The following is a 22,421-nucleotide window of genomic DNA, read 5'->3' as shown; positions in this document are numbered from 1 at the left end:
CAGTACAAGCAAGTTATCTTTTGTTTTAAAAGAAAGGATTATGTTAAACTAGAACAAACCTGAATCCAAGGTGATGGACTTTGGAGGTTTAATAGGATAGAACACAAAGGGAAATATGGCTCCAGGAATCTGGTTTTGTATCTAGCAGGGGTAAGGACAGGACAAGGTGTAGCACATTAGCTTTTCAATAGTGAAATATTTTAAAACCAGGACAAACTCTAGAGATATTATCTCTACCTGTGGTCTTCCACCAATCCACAAGCAGAAAAAGCCATTACTGTACTTAAAATATAACTATTTTCAAAATCTAATAATCAAATTCTAATAATTTAGAAAAGCTTCTTTAAATTGGTAGCTTCTTTAAATTGCAAAAGTTCTGCAAAGTGTTTGTTCTTAAAATATTGAGCATAACAAGACAAGAAATTTCACCTCTCTTTGTGCTTGTTATACAGAAATGTTCCAAGAAAAAGCAAGTAAGATGAATGCCAAATATTTTTTTTCTGAACAGTCATATTTGTCTTCCTTTTTTTTTTCCCCAAGAAGCACTTAAGTAGTATTTTCAAAGATTGAGAAGCACTGATGTAAAAGCCAATGACTGCTATTAAACTAAAAACATGAGAAATCCAAACAATTCTAGAAATGAACCCAAGTTTCTATAAAAGTTGTTCTTTCAGAATAAATAACAACTACTTTTTGACATGACTCACTTGTATCCTGTAAATTTGAATTCTGAAAGACTTCTGATGTGCAGAGGAACTGTATTCCACTTTTAAAGCTGGCAGATAATTCCTTCTGATAGGAATCTCATTTGGCTGCTGAATTGTCATGTTCATTCCATTAGGAGTTAAACATACCTGTTGTATTATTATTAAAGAAAATTTAGTACGCCAAGTATTTTTAAATCCTGCTCCATATAATATACTTAAAAACTTACACTCTTCACCAATATTGTATAGCTTAGCAGTAAAAGTTCTGTACCTTTTAAGTTAGATGTCATAATTTTCCTCTATTAAAGCAAACAAATTTTGCCATAAATTAAAAATAGAAATAAAACTACAAAACAGTGCATTATTTGGGGGTTACTATCATTTACCACATAGCTATCCAGAAGAACAGCTGAACAGTGTAATGGACTATAACTGACATAAGCATTATTTATCTATCCAGTGTTTACTTTCCTACAGCACATTTCTAATGACTGCCTAGAATTTAACCATACACAAGGAACTAACACTTGGAGCATAATATGCTTCTATATTCCAGATAATTTCTGAAATTTCTTTGTCAATTTTATGGGGTTGAATGACAGCTAAATCATTCCACAACAAGCTGTTTTAAAAATATAGGATTTCAGGGTAAAACAAACAAACAAATCAACCCCAAGCTAAGACATTTACTGGCATAACATATGAACCAAATTCAAACCTTCCTCACTGTAGTTTTATGCATATTTAATACTAAAACCTTCAAAAATGTTACACCTCAATTTCAAAGTCAGGCACTAACAACAAAAAGTCTGGAGCAATATATCAAGTTTGTGGAATTTTTCCTGCATTTTTTTTAATACAGAGATAAAGAAGTGTTTTCAAATGGAATACATAAATCAATAATCTCAAATTTTACCATAAGTTTTATCAAAGACAGCAAAATTGATATATTATCTTTTTCTTGTGTATACGTATAAGTAATAGAATTAGAGAACTATCAGTATTACCAAAACATTTGATTCCAACTCAATAATCTTATTTTCTGAAGGACCTGGCTCACTGTAATCTCTGAATTCTTGTTCTAATTTATCAATTTGCTTAACACTCATTGGTCTCCATCTTGACTTCTTCTTGGGTTTTGTCTCCCACACCACATCAGAACTTTGAAAACAAAACAAAGAACCAAAAGAGAAGGATTAGCTTTTTGAAAACAAGTCTTCAAGAACACACCTACTTCAGTGACTTTTAGTATGTTGTAACTAGGGAATGAGAAACCACAACAACTACTGTAGAAAACAGAAGTGACCCAAACCATGCACTGTCTTCTTGGAACTAAGCAGAAGCCAGTCTCTCCACTATGATAAGGAAAAGAAAAAGTTAACAAGTCTGTTTAACTCACCACTTTGATGAAGATGGGCATGTAGTGATACAAAGGAAGCTCTATCAAAGAAGCAGTACTGTCATCCATTGTCCTACAATCTCCATGCAGTTTTCTGCTTATAGTCCTGCATTTATTTGGGCATTTTATATTTACTACAAATTGAATAGCCCAAGTCAAGATGCCTCCTGCACTGCATCTTATTTTCGACAGCTTGTTTATTTAGTCTTTCCATCTAAAATCAAGAGGTGTTTTTGTTTTACATGTTTCTTCTACTCATTTCACAGTGGGAGTTTTGGGTTTGTTTCTTGTTTGGTTTTGTAAAATGTTATCCTTTCTTCTGTCTCTCAGTTTCACTAATGCAAATAATTAAACAACCTTAAAGGGCATTAGACTTTTTCCCACTGCTTCTGTGAAAAGCTCTGTGCATGATTTCACCCTACAGTCAAACTTAATGCATAAAATACAGCTCAAAACAACACTATCAGGCAGGTTGAAGGTACTTCTTTTCACAATTACTCTCTAGCCTACAAATATATAGCTTTCCAGACACAGCCACCTAACCTCTTTTAGCTACTTCTGTGTCTGCGTTGATACACATCAATGGCAGAAAAAAAAAAGGTGAGCTGAAGTTCAAAACAACAGCTACAAAAAAGAGTGCTATGTTGATTGCTGAGAGTTTCCCCCCGTTTTTTTTTTTTTTTCTTTTCACCTTTTTTGGGTTTGTTTTTGGGTTTTGGGGATTTTTCTTGCTCCTACAAAATACGAAGCCAATTTCAGCAGTACTGCCACCCATTTTGAAGAAATCTGACATCTCATCAGGGTTTGACAAGAAATCAAAACTAACTAAAAGCACTGCTAGACTAATGACTATGGATGACTATTTTCAAAGAAAAACCAATGTAGTGAAATCTCTACACTATTGTGAATCTTGGCAATAAGCTGCCACTTTTAATCGAGTGTTTCCACTGCCTAAATATCAGAGCCCAGCTTCTCAGGTGAGGGCAAGGACTGGAATTTTCTTAGTAAATTATGGATATGATTATGTGGAGCCTATGTGTATGAGAAGTTCACGATCGTTTGTTTTCCAGTAAAGTGCAAAGAATTAATCAAGAAAAAACTCTCGCTCTGTCAACCTCATAACTGAATAAAAAGAAGTGTGTGGATTATAGCAATTATACTCAAGTGTCCCTTGATGATTCCAAAGAGCCCCTGTTCAAATATATGATAGCACCCATTTCCAAAGCATTACTTGATTTCTTTTGTGCAATGTATAATTAGAGTAGGAAATCCAAGCAGTAGAGCTGCAGATCATCATAATTAATCAACCAAAACTAAAGGGACCTATGAGCTTTTGCATCAAAATTTCCAACGCGGAATTCAGCTGTTTCCGTAGTGAAGATAACAAAACCAAGTGACACAAACTATTAGCAGACCCTGCTCCTTAAAATTCTATTATCACTTCTCAAACTATGTGGACAGGAAATATTTTCTGTCCAGTGTTTTGGGAAGTCTGCCACACAGAGTTACAAAAACATATTCCAAAACCACATACATCTAAATACAGTTAGCATATGCATTAGAACAAAACATAGTGAAAGCATTTCTCTTGGCAGCAGGAAAATATAGTGATTAGGTTTGAACATTATTAACCCAGACCTCTATTTGCTCTTTCAGCACAAGCCAAAATGAAATTCATAGAGTGAAAATACCTGAAGTTAAACATTTTAGACTGTTGCACACAAAGTAAGTTACCTTGTAATTCCAATGTAGGACACCTCTTGTTTTGTATAATTATTAACCAATGAAATTCCAACATCTTGCAAAGACAGAACAATTTCTTGTTCTGCTAGTTCTGCTTTGACACTTTCGTATGTCAATTTAAATACATTCTCATCTTCAGTAAACAGGACAATACGCTGCAAACCTTCATAAAATGACATTAAATAGACCACTTTTCTAGAATCCACTCTGAGGACTTCCATTTTGTCCTACAAATGAGAGGAAAAGTTTTTACAACTCCATTATCATTCTACTTCACAAAAAAAAAAAAGCCAGAGTCTTAGCAACACAACAATGGAAGACTTTTTTTTTAAGGTACAAAAAAAAAAATAATTACTAACTTTTATGACAGCCTCTCACCACACACACACTTTGACACTTTTAAACTGAAGAATGCTTACTTGAACAAGCTCAAGTTTCATGCATACACTGATGAATGGACATATAAATATAAAATTAGACACCATTAAAAGAATAATTTTTTTTTTTGGATAAAAAAAAAAATACCTCCTTTGCGGCAATTTCCTCAATTCTATTTCCACACCTCCATTTTAATTTTCTAGATCCTGTTGGGTCTGCCCAGGTATACAACACTGCCTTATTTGGCTGAAGGCAGTCTTCCAATTCACTGAGGGAGCTAGAACAAAGTAATTTTAAATTCAAATGTCAATAAATATTTTGTGTCAATGACATTTGCATTCTAGCATTTCAAAAAGAACACTAATAATATTTTCAAGTAATGAGAACAGAACAAAAATAGCATTATGCATGAAAACACATGCACAGAAACATTCTCAGAACAGCAATAAGAATGAGGACTTGTACTTTAATATACATACATATACTTTAAAAATAAAGTAACTACAGTAGATTTTCTATACTCATTTTCTTCCCCCCTTTGTGATCAACATTTTCAGACAAATGTGCTTTAAACTCCATTCCCCCTCATATATAGTTAAAAACTGGCAGAATTGTCTTCTACAGCTCTCTGAAAGAAGGCTACGCCAGGAGAGGAAGTGAAGAGATGCTGATCTCTGCTTGCTGGGATCCAGTGATTTGAACCATTCCCCTGCATCCATGCTGTGCCAGGGGAGGTTTAGACTGAACATTAAGAAGATTTTCTTTCAAAACACAGGAACAGGCTTTCTTGAGAGGCAGGAGATGCCCCAAGCCCTTGACTTGGACAATACCTTTAATAACATGCTTTAACTTTTGATCAAACCTGAAGTGATCAGGCAGCTGGACTAAATGATAGGCCCTTCCACTCGAAACATTGTACTCTGTTCTAATTAAACTGACACTAGGGATTCCCACAATTCATCTAAAAAGGTAAAAATTACTAATCTTTACAGAGAAAAACCAAATCAAACAATAATTCTTCAGGCAAACAGGAAGCAAACAGGATTTGACTAACAACTCTTCCACCTTCCAAGTAAAAATCTTTAAACAACACTGCTCTGACTAACTGAAGGAAGAAGAGTAGGCTGTTTGGCTTTTAGAAAGAAATATTTCAAGGATGCTGCAGGTATACACTTCTCAGAATTGCACAGTATCTGCATACAGTAGCAAAGCATTACAAAAAATATTACAGGAAGAGAACAGTGTAACTGTGTGCAGGTGCAGAAGTAAATATTCACTCATTGCAGAAAACTAGTATTTGTTTAAATTATCTTTGTTTTGCCCTGGCTTGGCTCAACCAACTACCTCATCCCCTATGTCACATAACTTGAACCATTCTTTCAGCTACATTTTCATTACTTATTCTGCACAGTCAGCACCTGCACGGTTCCAGAAAAGAACATCCTTTACCCCCCACCAGGAATGTAGATGTCATAAGGCCACAAAATTCATATAAAAAGACACCACAAAACAGCTCACTTGTAAAACCACCTAGCACTATATAACACTGTTAACAATTCATTGTCTTCAACTTACCAAGCAAGAGATTTTTGGGTGCTCTGACAAAATTTGACAGCCATTTCCTCAAACAGTCTTCTTTAGAGAATGCATGCTTACAATATACAAAAGTACAGTTCATATGTCTCCAAGCAAACATCCACACTAAATCTCTTCATACATACCTTTGTCCATACTCAATAATTTCTTCTTTGGTATGATTTATCAACAGAAATGGAGCTGCACCATCATGGTAATTAGAAAAGGTAATCACCGTAGAATGTTCAGTCAAATTAACATCCACTGCAATTCCTCCAAGCTATCAGTTGTAAAAAATTATAAAGTAAAAAACAGTGGGATGGATTTACAGCAAAGCAAATGTAATTTAAATATTTTGAAGAACTTTTCCTCTCATTGTGAGATAAAACCATCATGTAGTAAAACCAGCTGTTTTATCATACCTTCAAAATATTTCCTTGATCTAAATACTAGGTAGCAGGTATTGCAATTTGTAACTAAAACTATGGAGGAGTTCTGTATCGTGAAAAGTTAGACTGGTAGTAGAAGAACCTTCCTTATTACAAGCATACGCATTCATGCCCTCAAGAACATTATGCTACTACTATTACTCACCTACTTAATCTTAAAAACTACTTCTAGATGAGACTATCTGCAACATACAAGTAAATTTAGTGAAGACAAAGTTACTCAGTGTTACTTTAGAACTAATATTAATAATTCTCACAAAGAATACTTGCAAAACAATCTGTATTTAAGCTCCTGTAAAACTGCTCCCCAGAGAAGCACTTAAAACAGAATACTTGCTTAACATCTGTTTGTAAGTACACACACAAAAGAGAGAGCATGAGAATGCTTTTGAATAAACATAATCTTCAGCTAATGTTTTGCAATAGTTGATATCATGGGAAAACAGTTTTGAGAATGAAAATGAAAAAGTGATTTATGCTGTTTTACCTAACATGTAAACATGGAAGGCAATATGTTACCTTATTGTCCAAATGCAGTAAAAGACAGTTTTCTTGCTGATCAAAATTTATCTTCTTTGGAGGGAGATGAGAATTTTCAACTCTAACAAGCAGTTTGTTGGCATCGTTTTCAGGCCAAAAGGGAATGCACTAGAAAAGAAAAATCAGAAATTTCAAAGTGAGAATACAAATCAGGCTTTAAATGCCATTCACATTAGCCCAAAATTCATCTAATAAAATCTATCCACAAGTGTATCAATTAGGATCAGAAACCCTGTTAAAAAACCTGAAAGTTATCACTTACCTGAATACAGTAAACTGAAAGGAAGTCAAGAAGTAATTCTGACTACAGTGAAGAAAGTGAGGAGTTAAGGGGCTAAAGTGGAAACAGTAAGACTTAATATTCACAAAAAGAAGCACATTTAAAACTGATAAAGTACATAAAATCCAGAGTATAAAATAACTAGAACATTGAAAACGCCAAGCTTGGTAAAATAAAAAAGATGAAACTGTTCTTCCATCAGCAGACCTTTTTCCAAAAAAATATAAATTTCAAATCAATTTTAAAGTGAAAATGAATGACAAAATGGGGTATTAGCATAAATGCCATCCCAGGGTAACTTGAGTACACAGGACATCAGCTACTAGCAGTCTTTTTGAGAGTGTTTCATATCTATTTAAAAGTACATATACACACATATGTATGTGGGTATAAAACACACAGTATAGAGCATCAGGCAGCTAAATCAGAGAGCATCTTGTGCTATTCACATTCACAGCTGAAATCATTACCATTATGGATTTAAAAATCTCAAAGGCAATCTCCCTTCAATAGTTTACTTGTCAAATAGAGACAACTAGGAGACAGCGAAGACAAAAGTTTTAATTGTAACTAATGAAAAGTCCTTAACTAAGTCCTGCCACAAGAACAAGCTATGACTAACAGTAACTCTCAGCTATCAACAGCCAAAGTCTTTTTAGATAGACCATCTTTCCTGTACTTCAAATTGTTGACATGCAGCATCCAAAATTCTAGAACCATTTTACTCTAACATAGTTTAAGGAATTGGATGTCCATATTTAATTGCGTCTGAATCCTAAATTAATTCTTCAGTGGTGAAAGACTAGTTCACCAACTTACCATGCCACTAAGTTCCCTTTCCCATTGTTTCTCACACCACAGGAAGCAGGAAGACAAAGGAAAAAAATATAGTTAAACGGTAAGATTGAAGGTGTAATTTACATCAATATGTATCCCAAAGACAAAGGAAATTTAAATTGTGCCGTAAATGACAATAAAACACAGCATGTAAGTCTCAACATGGAATTAATTGAGCCCAGAGGAAATTCAAGGAGAACAGTCCACAATACATGGAAGTTTAAAATACAAACCAAATAAGTAAAAAAGATTGGCTAAACAAGACAGTACAGAATCAACTACAGGGAACTGAAAAATTTTTGTAGTAGATTTTAGCCAGAGATTGTGTCACATAATGATGTAATTTTCAAGCCTTTTACCACACACTTGCTAAGTGCTTCACCAGATGTTATATTTATACAACAATTTTGCTTCCACAGTGGCATCTTTAATTTATATTTAGCACTGGTGAACAGTCTTCAGCAATGTCTTCTTTCTCTAAGGATATTTGTTGATCAACTGCCTTGTACTACACATAATTAAAAGGACTGTCCTTAGCAAACCACTGCACACTAATCACTGATCAATAAACTCTATCGCAATCTTTGAAGAACAATGGATTTTTCTAGAAATAGTGATCAAGGTCTCTGATATATTTACTACCTTCCACAGGGAAAGATGGGACAGGGAAGATGTCTCAAAGATTCGTTCTACATAAGAATTGCTTTCTTTCCTGAAAATACAAGTTATCTGTCACTAAGAAAGAAGAGTGAATTAAAAAAAAATCAGCAGGAAATTCTCTGCTTAACATAAAATGACAAAAAATAGAATAGTGGGAGAAAGGAGCAAGCCAAAATATGCATTAACATTTCAGCAAGCTGCTTTATTTTTTGAAGATCTCTTACATAACATACTTCTCTCTTACAGATCTCTGTAAGAGAGAAGTATGAGAAATATTCCAAAAATTACAGGCATTAATTTAAAAAAATCTAGACTATCAGAATAGCAGAGCTACTCATCTCAGCAACAGGATCAACTTGCTCCTGGAAACTGTTCTGGATTAAGAACAGAGATAGGCCAAAGCCAGATCAATAAAGGCTTGATACTACCTACATTTACAAGAGATGAAATATTGGATATTGGATTAGGCAACTGAATTATAAAAGAACAATCCTGGCAGACCAAGCTGTCACAACATGGATTTTTAGAGACTGTCTATCAAAGGGAAAAATATTGACCCAATGCGAAAACAGGCTTTAGAAGGGGATACAGAGTCTTCTGTTGACCTGTACTCCCCTATTTGGTAAACTGCCATATCAAACCTTTTACAAGTTTTTAGGAATGATCCTAAGATCCACAAGTCTTCCCTGGATATTTTATTATTGAAAGAAGACTAAGATTAATCAATACAATTATGAAGCACCTAAGAAACATTGACATTTGTAGGACAAACTAGAAAAATCCTATAGGCATACAAATAAAACAGCCAACATGGGAAACCTGCAGATGATATATGCCACATGTATTTCAACTACCAAAACTACTACCTTTGAGTAGTTTTTTGCAGAAATTTCAGAACTTTTTGTAAATAGTTTAGCTTATTCTATTAGCAAAGATATATCAAATATAAACCACAAAACTAGAAGTAATACCATCTGACCATACTTCCTAAGAGTAAGAAATTAGATATGAAGTTGCCCACACTACTACACATACACTACTACAGTGATGTAGTAATTTCAGACCTTTAGCAATAAACTAGAGAAAGAATCATACATGTAAAGAACTCAAAAACTATGTACAGCCAAGCAAAAAAGCTTGATTCAGAGGAACATACGAATATTAGGAAATAACAGGCAGGCAGGCATATGTCAAACAGTCCATTGTTGAGTAAAAGCAAAAAACCTTATTTTGAAAATGATAAGCATAATGGGAAGCTGAAGTGATTGCAACATCTAAAGATCTACACTTTTATGCACATTTAACAAAAATCACAATGGAACAACACATCAATTTCAGTAACTGAAATAATGCTATTTAAATGGCATGTCTGTAATGACTGTATCATTAAAGATAATATACACAGCTAAGGAGCATGTACTGAAGGTACCAAAAAAGTAATAAAAAGATCTGCTTAGGAATCTCATATTCTTTTAACTTTTGCAATTTGGTTTGCAAGCATTTTTAGTAACCACTTGGAGTATTTACAATGCTGATATTGAGGTGCTGGAGTGTGTCCAAAGAATGGCAATGGAGGTTCTGAAAGGTCTGGAGCACAAGTCCTAGGAGGAGTGGGTGAGAGAGCTGGGATTGTTCAGTCTGGAGAAAAGAAGACTCAGAGGCCACCTTATCACTCTCTACAACTTTCCTGAAAGGAGGATATGGCAAAGTGGGAGCTGGTCTCCAAGCATCAGGACAAAGGAAACAGCCTCAGATGGCAGTAGAGGACATTTAAAGTGGTTATAAGGAAAAATTTCTTCACTAAAGGGAAGGTCTGGCATTAGAATAGACTGCCCAGGGAAGTGATTGAATCACCATTACTGGAAGTGTTAAAAAAAATTAAGGATGTGGCATTTGGGGATTTATTTTTGTGGTGATTTATTTATGGTAGTGCCAGGTTTGTGGGTGGACTTTAAGAAACCTTTTCCAAGCCTAACAATCCTGTACTTCCAGGATTCTAAAGGAAATCAACTGGGCCTTCAACCCTTCAACCACACTATTTTTTAGGCTAAACTGTTTTGGATAATGCTCTTGTCAAAGGGAAGGGGAGCAGGAAGAAGAATGGGAAGGGGAAGGATTTCACTCTTCTCAGAAGGCACTTCAGATCACTTAGAGCTTTAAGAAACCTCCAACAGTACCCCAAACAAGCGCTGCTTTTCCTACCTGTCCTGCAAGAAGGCGTGACGGCCTCAAGACCCAACACATATAAAAAACATAATTGTGTGATACTGCTGTGCAAACTGCCAAGATGCACACTCAGTCTGCAACAGTCTCTGCAGCACAGACAAAAGCCCTAAACCCATTTTCACACCACTTGGCATGATGGCCAGGGATCTCTTTCTAGGAAGTATGCATTGAGCACTTAGTAGCAGAAGTGAGACTAGATCCTTAAGAACCATTTGGATAACTCTGAACTGAATCACATGAGGGAATTTCTTCCCATACCAAAGTGGTTTCACACATACCAGGTCAACCAAAATATTCACCACATACCACTGCTAAACTGAACAGAAGCTCCAGTGCCACTGCAGAGAGATAATACAACAATAATATAATATAGTAGAGGTCTTTTTCTCATAATTTTATGATACAAGGTGACTGAATAAAAAACTCCAATTACAACGTAAACCAGCTTTACAGTATGTCCTAATGGAACACTGAGAAATGGTAAAGGACATAGATCATTTATTGAAAAAGCATGGTATAGGCAGCTGTTGTCATGGAACACTATATATGCCTCACATTTTCCATCAGAGTGCTCAAACCAGTTTTTTCCCCTCAGTGACACAACTTGGAATAGGTTCCATTATAAGTTTACCTGTTGCAAAACAATGGGAATCCACTTTTCCTTGCCCTCTTCAGCTACTTCCAAAGTGTATTTACTTCTATTTGAAATCATAAAAAATGGAGTGAAGGTTACAATTCTAGTAATATTGAAACTGCTGTTGTTTATGGTGACACCAACCTGTGAACAGGAAGACATTGTTTTAAGTACACTTTGTAAACCCCTTTGTATCTCCTGAAAATAATTAATTTGAAAGATAAATTTAACTCACTTGATATTCCTTTTTATGACTCTTGCATTTCACAGAACCATGACTTCCAACAGTGTCCAGTGAAAACTGATCAGACAGTTCACTGTCAGTAACCCGAAGCTGCACCTGTGAAGAAGCACCCTGAATTAATTTTCAATTTACAAGTCACTGACAACATTTAAAATTATATATATAAAGTATGCATAAGGATAAATGGAAATACTGGTGTTTCTATTAAAAATATCAAGACATAACAACTGCCAGTATAATCTCATCAATGTATTTTCTACCATGCTTAGTTATAACCCATGTAGAATAAGCACTGTAAGTACAAGACGTTCCAGAGGAAGCAATCAGATAAGGATTCTTTAGAAAACATCATAATTAAAATTTAAAAGGAAAATCAATGCACTCTTGTAATCTCTTTCATACCATTCATCCATCAGTAACATTCATCATTAAAAAACCCAGGAAACTCAAATGGTGAACTTAACCTTAGCATTCATTCTATGTACCCAGAACCAATCTATCAACCACCACTGCAAGTATTAATTTTTCAAGTAGCATTCATTGCTCCAGTACTGCAGTGTTACATTTCCTACAGAATTTTATGTCTTATTTGGATTAAGAACCTTTATGGTGCAGTTTAAATGTAAAAGGAATTTGTTTTTTTAGAAAACAACTTTTCAGGGAACTTCTTCTTTCAAAGTGAGGAGCTCTTCCTTAACACCTCTGATAATGTAAATTTCCTATCTCAAGCATATTTGACTACATGCTTATTTAGAACACTGTTTTAGACAGAGATATTATAGGTTTCACTCTCTTTACAGAGCACAAGATCGAGTAAATACATTTCGAAGTGTAAAAACACTTTCATACAACAACGTAATGGAGTACAGAGCTGTCAGGTTTGCAAAATACAATACCTTGTTATTTTGAAGGAAGTTTTTAGGCTGGAAAGAAAAAAGGAGGGGCTTTTTGTAATCTGGAGGATGCTTGCGGTGAATACCATCCGCTTTGTATTGTAACATTCGACCGGTTTTATTCACCATCCAGTAGGGACTGTGAATTTCTATTATCATCTGCCCAGTTGTGTAGGTCATATGAACAGCAATATCCAGCTCAGTCTTATCCAGCTCTGTGACACAGTAAAATGTTGTGAAGCTGATATCAGGCAGATTGCTTCTTATGTGGTACTCGCTTTTCCAGTCTTGATCAAGATAGTTAAGCAACTGCAAATCTAGTTTTGTTTGGTCCAAGACTGCGTTATGAATCTGGGCAGAACATCCTTCTTGTAGAGTGTTATATTTGTTCCCATTTCCCTTAAAAAGACAAGCAGACACCAAACAGGTGTTTACATTTACATGAATCACACACAAAATTCATATCAACTTTTATTTTTTAGCTAGCTCCAAAAATTAAGATACAAGCCATTTAGGCACAATTTTAAAATACCTTTTGTGCTATTTAACTATGATACCTTCCTAAACATCTACCTTAAAACAATATTTTGCAAAGAGAACCTTAATGCATGGTCATCAATACTCAACATCAAAAAGCCCATCTGTCACCAAATTCAAACACACAAATATTCTTACATGACAAATTTCCTCAACACAGTATTTTCTTCAGTAAATTTAAATTTGTAAAAGACATACAGAGCCTGTTACTTCCATACATTTGGTATAAGCTACAGTCTCCAGTCCTAGTAATTGTTTATTTGTGATGAAGTTTAACTATTAGATTCTACTATTTGAGTTCAAATACTAAATATTAAGACCATCTGAAAAAAATCTGTCTCCCAACTGTATTTCTATTTTCCTAAGTGACACCAATAAGGAGTGGGACACAATTATACCAGATCCATAGAATGAAACATACAGTGCTGAGGAATCAATGTGTACACTGCATATTTTAGGTATTTTACTCAAGACTGTCTCTCATCTGGCAATGGGAAGAATGCCTATTAACAGTCAAAGTGCACCTAATTGTTTCATTTCATCTGGAAAGAATTTGAAGTGTGGCAGTGGGCTGCAATTCAAGCCAAAACCTGGCTAAAAGGCAGGCCTGTGAGAATTTGTTAAAAGCAGGCTAATGCTGAAACAGTGACTGCACATAAAATGCTTACATACAGTGATCCACCTGAGGCAGTCTTCACAGAAAAAGCTGCACTATTTAATTAGGCTGAAGTTAATTGGAGCAACTGAGTGACTTGAACACTGAGTGACTCTCACAGGGCTCAACTTGTACAGTGTTAAGTTTTATTTTGTATACATATATCTAAAGTATGGCTTAATAACACTTTTCACATTCTGTGATATTTCAATTCTGGAAATACAGATTTTATTAGACTACGTAAGACTTGTCCTTATAAGATCTGTGAACTTGTTTCACAAATACTCCATCAGAACCCCTTTGTTCTAGTCTACATTTCAACCAGCTTTCACATTATAAGTGGGAAACATCACTAAAATTTGAGCATTATACAATTACCTCTACAGAGTAAGTTATTTGGTAAGGAAGAAGATTGCGGAGAAGAACAGAAGGCCATAAATGAACAACATATGGAAAATCCCATTCATCTTCTGCACCTAATGAAGTTGTCAATGTATCTTTTACAGGAACAATATTGATGATAAGTGAGTGGTTAGTTGACCTCACAGATTGGCACTTCCTTTGCAACAAACTGTCAACATTTTTCATAATTTCATCAAAAGTAATTCCTTCACACATATCATATTCTCCACCCACTCCATTTTCGTTGGCTAGTGGTTGCAAACTCAGTATGGATCTGTAAATGAAAACATTTTTAAACACTTAACATGTGACTGCATGTTTCAATTATAAAAAAGTCCTATGCAACAGGAACATTCTAATATTATTTGTATTTAGGAAGATTTTTAGCAGTAGTTCATTGCCTGCCTCTATCTTGATTAAAGGAGGAATCAAATGATGGACTAGATCCCAAAATTTCATACTATTTTACAAGTTGGGGTTTTTTGTTCCATACCTCCACATGCTTCCCTTACAAAGAAAGGTTTATTGAAGATTCTTATGAAGAGACTACTGAATTTTCTTTTTGTGTTCTGCTCTGTTCCTGTTCCAAGCTAAAGGTCTGGATCAACAACTTACTCCTAAAACCAATGCAGAAAGTGCCCTTCTTTTCAGTCACATAAAGCACCCAGTTAGTTCATGAATTATTTACACCCATAGCTTCTATAAGGCAATGGGTTTAATTAATACAGCTGCTCCTGAACAAATTTTTTTGTTTTGTTTTAACACATTTCCTAACTACCTAGTGCAACTCATCTGTGCAAGGAATTAGAACACCACTAAATCTCATACAGATGGTTAGAAATATCAATGAATTAATGAATGTACCATACAATTCAAGTAATGAAGGAGATACAAAGCTTTCACTATAAAGAATGAGGAGAGTGTTTGGGAGACTTTCAGAGAAGTGAAAAGTCTTTGCAATCATAAAAAATCCATCAAAGCAAACCTACCTACCTACCTACAACCTGGTTACAGTTCACCTAAAATTACATTCAAACTCATTGCAGTTTTGTTATTAGCTTGACTGTAATAATAACATAGCTATGCTATATGCCAAGTTTTTCTAAGGTTGATGAGTCTTTCTTTAACATCTTTGGTAGAGTTTAGGTGTATAGCTTTTAATATTTTACTTCAGAATCAAAAAAGCAAAAGAAGCCTTTTCAGACAAAAACAAAAAAGCTGCAAAAATTCACCAAGCATCACCCACTAGGAAGTGTACCATGTGAATTGCAATCACTGTGTTCCAAAAGTTCACAAGCTCAGATTTTTAAAGTAGCTTAGCTAATTTAACTTATTCATAAAAATGGATTTCAAAATACTTCCAATTCAACAATGAAATAGCACTCTGTTTAACTCAGACTATATGCCCTGAGAAGATCCTACCTAACAATGACAGCACAGTATTATTTCAGTATTAGGTAGCAAGGGTAAACAATTTTTTTAGCATAATTGTACGGATACAATAATCAAAAGTGTATAGACATATTCTACAATAAGAGCAAAATACAATAAAGTACCTGTAAGACGAAAAGGGTATGTTGAATTCATTTGCTGGTGAAGCAGTCCCTAAACATCTTCCTTCTTCAAAAACATTTAAAGGGATTGAAAAGTGATTCCTTATCTATGTAAAATAAAAATCCAGCAACACACATTAGGAAAAACTGTAAAGACAAAGTGTTTTGAGCTTAGTAAAGCAAGAATGAGAAGTCTTGTTTTTCATCTTTTCCATATAGCATTCAAGGTCAGTATTTCACAAGAACTGTGTCTAAAACAGCAAATCTTTTTAGATGACCTGGTTGTGCAGTTTAATGCTATATTTTATGTTGTTATAAAATATGAAATATTATGAAATAAATACATTAACTGCAAAAAGCTTTTCAAGGAGAAACACAAGACTTTGAAAAACCACAGACAAGTAAATCTCAACTGTATGGTAACTTTCCAAACAGTGATCTCCTAAAAATGTAATAGATACAAGGTTCAAAAATCCATACAGTGGAAGTGTAAGGGAAGTCAGAAGTTTCAGGTTAAATCATTAATGTCCATTCCAAGGCACATAGTTATCTTTCTTGCAAGCATTCTTTTTTATTTATTTCAGGGTTAATTTAATGGCATTAATTAGCTCCTAGAAAAAAAATAATTCAGAAAATAATAGTAAATTTTGTTATTAATCAAGTCATAAACCACTATGAGTGAAAAAAGCAAGCAAAATGTAACAAGAACACTATCTCTATAGAACTGTAATATCTAATTCATCACTGTAGCTATAAATCATATAATGTCTATTGAAAATACCATGCAATCAAAAGGCATATATACTTAAAGATCTTACTTTTCAACTGACACTGTACTAAATCTGAAAATAACATACCAATGGTACAGGATGAAGAAAATGAAATAACCTGACTGAAGGACAATTTGTGGAACCAAGGTAAGATTAAAAGAGGTTTGATCACTTCAGACAAAACAAATAGTTCAAGACCAAAATTACAGCCATTATTAGTTAACATTACTAATTAATTATCCTGATCCACAGTCTGATTGACGTCCACCTGCATCCAACCCATCTGTCATTTTGAAAACGGTTTTTATTCTTGAAAAATCAAACACAAAGTGAAGTTATATGGACCATTCAGGGAATTTTTAAAGTATGTCTTTTCCATGTTTATTTAAAGACTACAGGATCATTTTCCTTCATTAAAAAAGTAAATGTATGGATGTATAATGACCTGAATAGGGGAACGTATAGTTATTATCTTGCTTCCTTCAACAGTGTCAATTTGACTGACGATGGACCTTTCAACACCTGATTCCTCATGTCTCACTTTGTAAATACATCGACCCACTTTAGTCAACGGAATCTTTTCCACAGCAGAATGATTATGCGGACCTAGAATTTACACACAGAGACATGAAACGCTCAAAAGGAGCATAAAGAAAGAGTTGAAAGACAAACATGTGCATTCAATAGAATTTTCTGTGTCATTCAATCTAATAATAAAAACAACCACCCGCCACATGAAAAAATACAATCAGCACTCTTAATACACTGCTCTTGCAGTGCTACTAAGGAAACAGCAAAGATTCTTTTCTTGCCACAAGGAAAAGAGTCGATGAGTCTATCACTCAAATATTTAAGTGGGTTTTGCTACTGAAAATAAAATTAATGCTTCACAGGAAATGTTTACAAGATATAATATAATACCTATACCTTGTTAATAACAGCTTATTAACAAGGTATAGGTATTATATTGTAAAAACAATTCATATGGTAAAGTTTGAAAAACTGCCAATTGCTACAATAAATCAATTTAAATTTTAAACAAATACACCATTAAAATAGCTAAATTTTGATTTTAGCTTTAGCTATGGTTGCTTAAAATTATTTAAAACAATCTTTTTAAAAAACACCCCTCTTAAGAATAACTTCTGTAAACACACATATATACAGAGCTGTATTTTAAAACAAAAATTATTCTGAACAGCTGAATCCTGCAATAACATATAAATGCAAACAAGTATCTGACTCAATAAATATTATTATATAAATAAGTTATCACAGCAGAAAACCTACGCTGCAAAAAATAAAAAGCATGATATATATAGCTTTAAGCTGTAAAGGCTAAAGCAGGATTTCACGTAATACCATGCATCTAGAATTCAAAGAGATGCTCCTTTCATGTTATGTTGTCCTGCAAAATTTATTGACCCGTACGAGACACTGTTTTAAGGGTGACAAATATTTACAAAAACAGATGATGTATGAACTTTGGTACTTACAGATCTGAATGTAAAATCTCTTGCTACTCAGTGTTGTCATTGCTGTGAACTGGTCACTCTCATTTCTACTTCTGACAAAATCCATATTTAAACTCTCTTTTTCTTCTAAATGAAATATTTTTGATCCAAATTCAACATTAAGGACACTAAAGGAATCACTAGGTGAGACTGTGATGGGAACTCCTAAAGAATTTATTATTACAAATGGTGCTCGCTCTTTTTTGAAGATGTCTGAAGTCTGACTAGCTGCTTCAGCAAATGCCTAGAAAAGCAAAGAATCAATACAAAACATAAACATACTGAGTAAGACTTCACCAAGATGATCTCTGCATGTATTCATCTAGCAATTATAACACCACATAGTTAAGAAATCTTTCTTACCGTGCCCAAGTTACTCAACATTTGCAGTCCTAACTTGGACAGTGTAATGTTGAGCTGGTCTTTTGAGGAAACATTTATTACTGTTTTATATTCTGGAACTTTGTAGTTCTCTTCTTCTTCATCATCTGATTCAAACAGCGCTTTTTTAGCCTTCTTCATCTGAAAGGAGATGTTTAAAGAATTCTTATCTGACCACTCACTCTGTAGAAGAAAGTTTCACCTCAAGACTACCTGTCTCCCTTTCCCACTTCTGTGTCCTGCCACAGTTTTCCTTTTTGTTATGTTTTTATTCTCAAATAAAAACCAAAGAGGGAGAGAGTAAGACAAGAGATAAATTATACACTCAGGAAGTCAATGAAATACAAGCAGGAGTAACCAAATTTATGATTATTCCAAAGTAAAGAAAATACATACTAACTACTAATATATCCAGGAAATACTGTGTGATAGCATTCATCTTAACCTCTTGAGTAACACTGTGTCAAATGTTACACATAATTGACTTCCTAGGGTTAAAACAGTCTCCAAATGTAGTCTTTTTGTATTTCCAAATCAAAAATACCTATTTTGTTTTCATTTGGTTGAAAGAAAAAATAAAAAAACCCGATGGAATATGTTTCTCTAGCCTTCAACACTTCTGGAAATTATGTATTTCCAAATGCTTTATTTCATATCAGGATGAGAAGACATGAGGTTTGACTCACTATCTTCTACCTCTCTTCTGCATTATCTCTTGTACCTTTCTGGAAAATTGTTGGGGTATTTTTAATAGTAGTTTCTTAACTGCAGTATCTCAGTCCATAGTATTTATCCTTCTGAGGCTATCACTGTAGAAAGTTTTTTAAAATGATAGTCTTAGGAAAAGGGTGTGTCTGCTATTCTGAGCAACCCCTCAGGTTAAAAATACTTCAACAGTTTTGAAAAAAGTCATGAAACAATGAAATTAAACAGTTAAGACTGAAAGAGGAAAAACAAAAGGTACCTCCCATCCTTTGATAAAGCCTTATCTAGTTTGAGACCAGAATCTAGACTATTTCCATGAAAGATGAAAATTAAGTGGTAAGAACACTACCTCCACAGTACTCTTTGTGCTATTCAACCGCTATCAGTTTTTCCAATACAATTTTGCTACACTACTGCTGTGGAACAAGAGCAGTGGCTTGTCTTTCCAGAATCACTGAATGCATCATTAGCCTAATTAGCATCATGGCCCAATAGGACAAACTGATATAAAGTTGTTATGATTACCTCATGCAACTAGAATAAAATTTTGCCACTTGAAAGACAATATTTAACAGATCTGGGTATCTGGATCTTTCCTTGTATAAGAAATGGTTTCATTTACTATCTGGAAAAAAACTCTCATTAACCAACAACAATGAGCCAAATCGTTAGATTAGTCTCAGAAATGAAAGGTGGAGAGCATTTGGGGTTTTTTTAAGGTATCATAATGCAGTATTTGAGCTCAGCTTTGTAAACTATACCTTGATTTCAAGAGTCCATGGCTTGAATAAGTCAGTCTTCTCAACTTCTAGTGGTTCAAGCAAAGGTTCCCACACACCAAACATCTCATTAAAATAATGTACCTATCAAAATCCAGAAATCAGTGAGGAATTTACATAAAACTTAAATAAAAAATTCTGATGTACAAGTATATTAATTATTTTGGTACTCTAAAAGATTCATAATCAGATTGCACTTTCAGCTGCTACCATAAGATGAAACAAATGCATTACAGAAATAAATGAGGCAGATAAGTTTCTATTGCAAAGTCCTGGTTCCAAGTAAGTGGTAAAAATTGTGCCACTTAAAATACAATTTTGGGTTAAATGGAAGGTGCACTGGAATTCAGAAGCACTACAAATAAGGAAGAATCTACCTACAACAATCACTGAATTTTGTCACCAATTTCTAAATACAAGTCAGTTTGGATGTTTTATTAATAAAAGTGTGTTTTATAGAAACAACACATTATATATTCTACAGTAACATTAACTGAAGATTATTAGACACTTTTAGCCAGCTGCCATTCCAACATTTAACAATTATGCAATAGGTCTTTAGGAACTTGCAAAGAGTGTAAATGTGAGGCTGTATAACACCAATTACTGTGCCATTAATTAACATTACATCTAATGCATTAGATTTTCATTTTAATTTAGCTATCTTAACCCCTCATTCCCGTCATGCTCCCACAACACATATTTGCAGGAGTTTAGTCACCAAATATATTATTTTTCTTTTATTGTCTAAATAACACATATATAAGATTTAGACAATAAGGTTTAGCATCATAGGAAAACTTCTGTTTCTTTATGTAAGATTCCTCACCTCTAGCTCAAGACGAGAATGTAGGTTGATTAGAGTACTCCAGTTCTTGACTTCGCCAACAAATGAGGACTTGGCTAAAAGCATTGGTACTGTTCTGTGCCCAACCCCAGCTTCAAGTGTTATAAAAACAGATTCTATATTAATTTTCAATGACTCTCCTGTGGGAACCAGTTCAGTGTTTGGATTTTTATCTTCATTTTCATTAGTCTCCTCAAGAAACCACATTTTCAGATTTTTTATATCTTTCTTATTCCACAAGTCAGGAGGAATTTGACTAATCTCTTCTTTCGTTGTTTCTGTAGTTTGATAAAGGGCTGATGTAATAGTAATTACTGTGTTTATGATTATTGGTGAAACCTACAAATAAGAAATTGGAATAACTGGAAATGAGAATCTAGTACAGAAACAGATAGATTCAGACACAAAAATATAATGAGTATGTTACAATAACAAAACACTTCCGTTTTCTACAGGACTCTAATTTCAACATACTTCCACAAGCAAGAGTTCAATCTTTTCAGATTTGCTATCCCTGCCTTATTTCCAGATGGAAGCTTTCTAAACTACATCATTCAATGACTTATCTGAACACTTCAAAACTTATCTCTGCATATCAGGCATTTTATAAAACACAGATTCAAAACTGAAGCATAGTGACACGGTTGTTTATTTTCAATTTTATTCATTGTGACATGCTCAGCAGGTAGATGACCTAATGAAGAACAGGAACAATTCCCCACTTCACTCATTCCTGAAACAACTTAATAGCCTGCTAAGTGGGAAGTAGAAAACTAAAAACATAATGCAAGTCTACTTACTTCTATTGTTAGAGATTTAATGGTTAGATCAGCTGTCTGTGGATTAGTACCTGACTGTTTCATTTCAAAGAAGAAGTCACAAGGCTGCAATACCTATACAATAAAGTAAAAAACACATGTCATATAGAGAGAAAAATATTTTAGAAACTTACTTTGAAATGATACACATAAAAATAAAGTTTTATATTAATAAAAGGTTTTCTTTCTTTTTACTGAAAGAAAACTTAGCAATATTTGGTTCTTCAAAATTAAGAGAAATCTGAACACCAGTAACATAGTTGAAAGAAAAAACAAGTATCCAGAAGCATCACCTCAGCCATTCTCAATCATTAGAGACTGAAACATCAACTACAGTAAAACATATTACACTTCAGTAACTCCATTCTTATGGTAAAGTCTGCCAATACCTTCAACACACAGCACCACCATGCCTCTAACTTTGCCACTAACTGAAAACCAATTTTTCAGTTGCAACACAGCAATGACACAGTTACAGTTTTCCTGAGTAACAATATAACTGTTTGAATCACAATCACTCAGTTCCAACTTTGTTTTGCAATCAGTCCCTGTACATTTTCACTTGCCGAAGTTTACCAAATCAGAGGTATGGTACAAACAAAACCAGTGCAATGCTATTAAGAGAGGACTCAGATGTAATTAGACTATACTGACACTGTACAGACAGGAAAATTTCAACTCAAATCCCCATCTGAGATGGTCAGTCTTTCAAAAACTATTATTTAAAACCATATTGATGCAGCAAACTTTTCTGACATCTCTGTCCATATCTTAATCAGATGCTGGAGGCACAGATATACCCTGAATCAGTTTGACCACACTCTTCCCAAATAAGTTTGAGCTAACAGAAGTTTTTGTCCACAATATTATTTTTTACCCTATTGCTCAAGTTACC

General features: G+C 34.2%; 1 protein-coding gene across 8 annotated transcripts in view; it reads right to left on the bottom strand.

Annotated features, from left to right (window-relative positions):
• The window catches only part of VPS13A (vacuolar protein sorting 13 homolog A), a 106,448-nt gene that overhangs the window by 24,579 nt on the left and 59,448 nt on the right, over nucleotides 1–22,421 (bottom strand). For 7 of the 8 annotated variants that reach the window (XM_041396293.1, XM_041396296.1, XM_041396295.1 and 4 more), the window contains 18 exons: nucleotides 21,509–21,601; nucleotides 20,691–21,047; nucleotides 19,844–19,945; nucleotides 18,360–18,518; nucleotides 17,979–18,240; nucleotides 16,928–17,088; nucleotides 15,716–15,819; nucleotides 14,136–14,433; nucleotides 12,569–12,964; nucleotides 11,664–11,768; nucleotides 11,426–11,572; nucleotides 6,771–6,899; nucleotides 5,949–6,082; nucleotides 4,375–4,504; nucleotides 3,841–4,076; nucleotides 1,715–1,868; nucleotides 708–854; nucleotides 60–141 (listed from right to left, as the gene is read on the bottom strand). In XM_041396293.1, the coding sequence (XP_041252227.1) occupies nucleotides 60–141; nucleotides 708–854; nucleotides 1,715–1,868; nucleotides 3,841–4,076; nucleotides 4,375–4,504; nucleotides 5,949–6,082; nucleotides 6,771–6,899; nucleotides 11,426–11,572; nucleotides 11,664–11,768; nucleotides 12,569–12,964; nucleotides 14,136–14,433; nucleotides 15,716–15,819; nucleotides 16,928–17,088; nucleotides 17,979–18,240; nucleotides 18,360–18,518; nucleotides 19,844–19,945; nucleotides 20,691–21,047; nucleotides 21,509–21,601 (3,196 nt within the window). The remainder of the gene's footprint in view (nucleotides 1–59; nucleotides 142–707; nucleotides 855–1,714; nucleotides 1,869–3,840; nucleotides 4,077–4,374; nucleotides 4,505–5,948; nucleotides 6,083–6,770; nucleotides 6,900–11,425; nucleotides 11,573–11,663; nucleotides 11,769–12,568; nucleotides 12,965–14,135; nucleotides 14,434–15,715; nucleotides 15,820–16,927; nucleotides 17,089–17,978; nucleotides 18,241–18,359; nucleotides 18,519–19,843; nucleotides 19,946–20,690; nucleotides 21,048–21,508; nucleotides 21,602–22,421) is intronic. The other variant, XM_041396301.1, reaches the window with a different exon arrangement.

This window comes from Onychostruthus taczanowskii, unplaced genomic scaffold, assembly GCF_017590055.1.
Source record: "Onychostruthus taczanowskii isolate IOZ18803 unplaced genomic scaffold, ASM1759005v1 scaffold129, whole genome shotgun sequence".
NCBI classification, from domain to species: domain Eukaryota; kingdom Metazoa; phylum Chordata; class Aves; order Passeriformes; family Passeridae; genus Onychostruthus; species Onychostruthus taczanowskii.
Note: the sequence above shows the minus strand (reverse complement) of the source record. Positions and strands in the feature narration are given on the sequence as shown.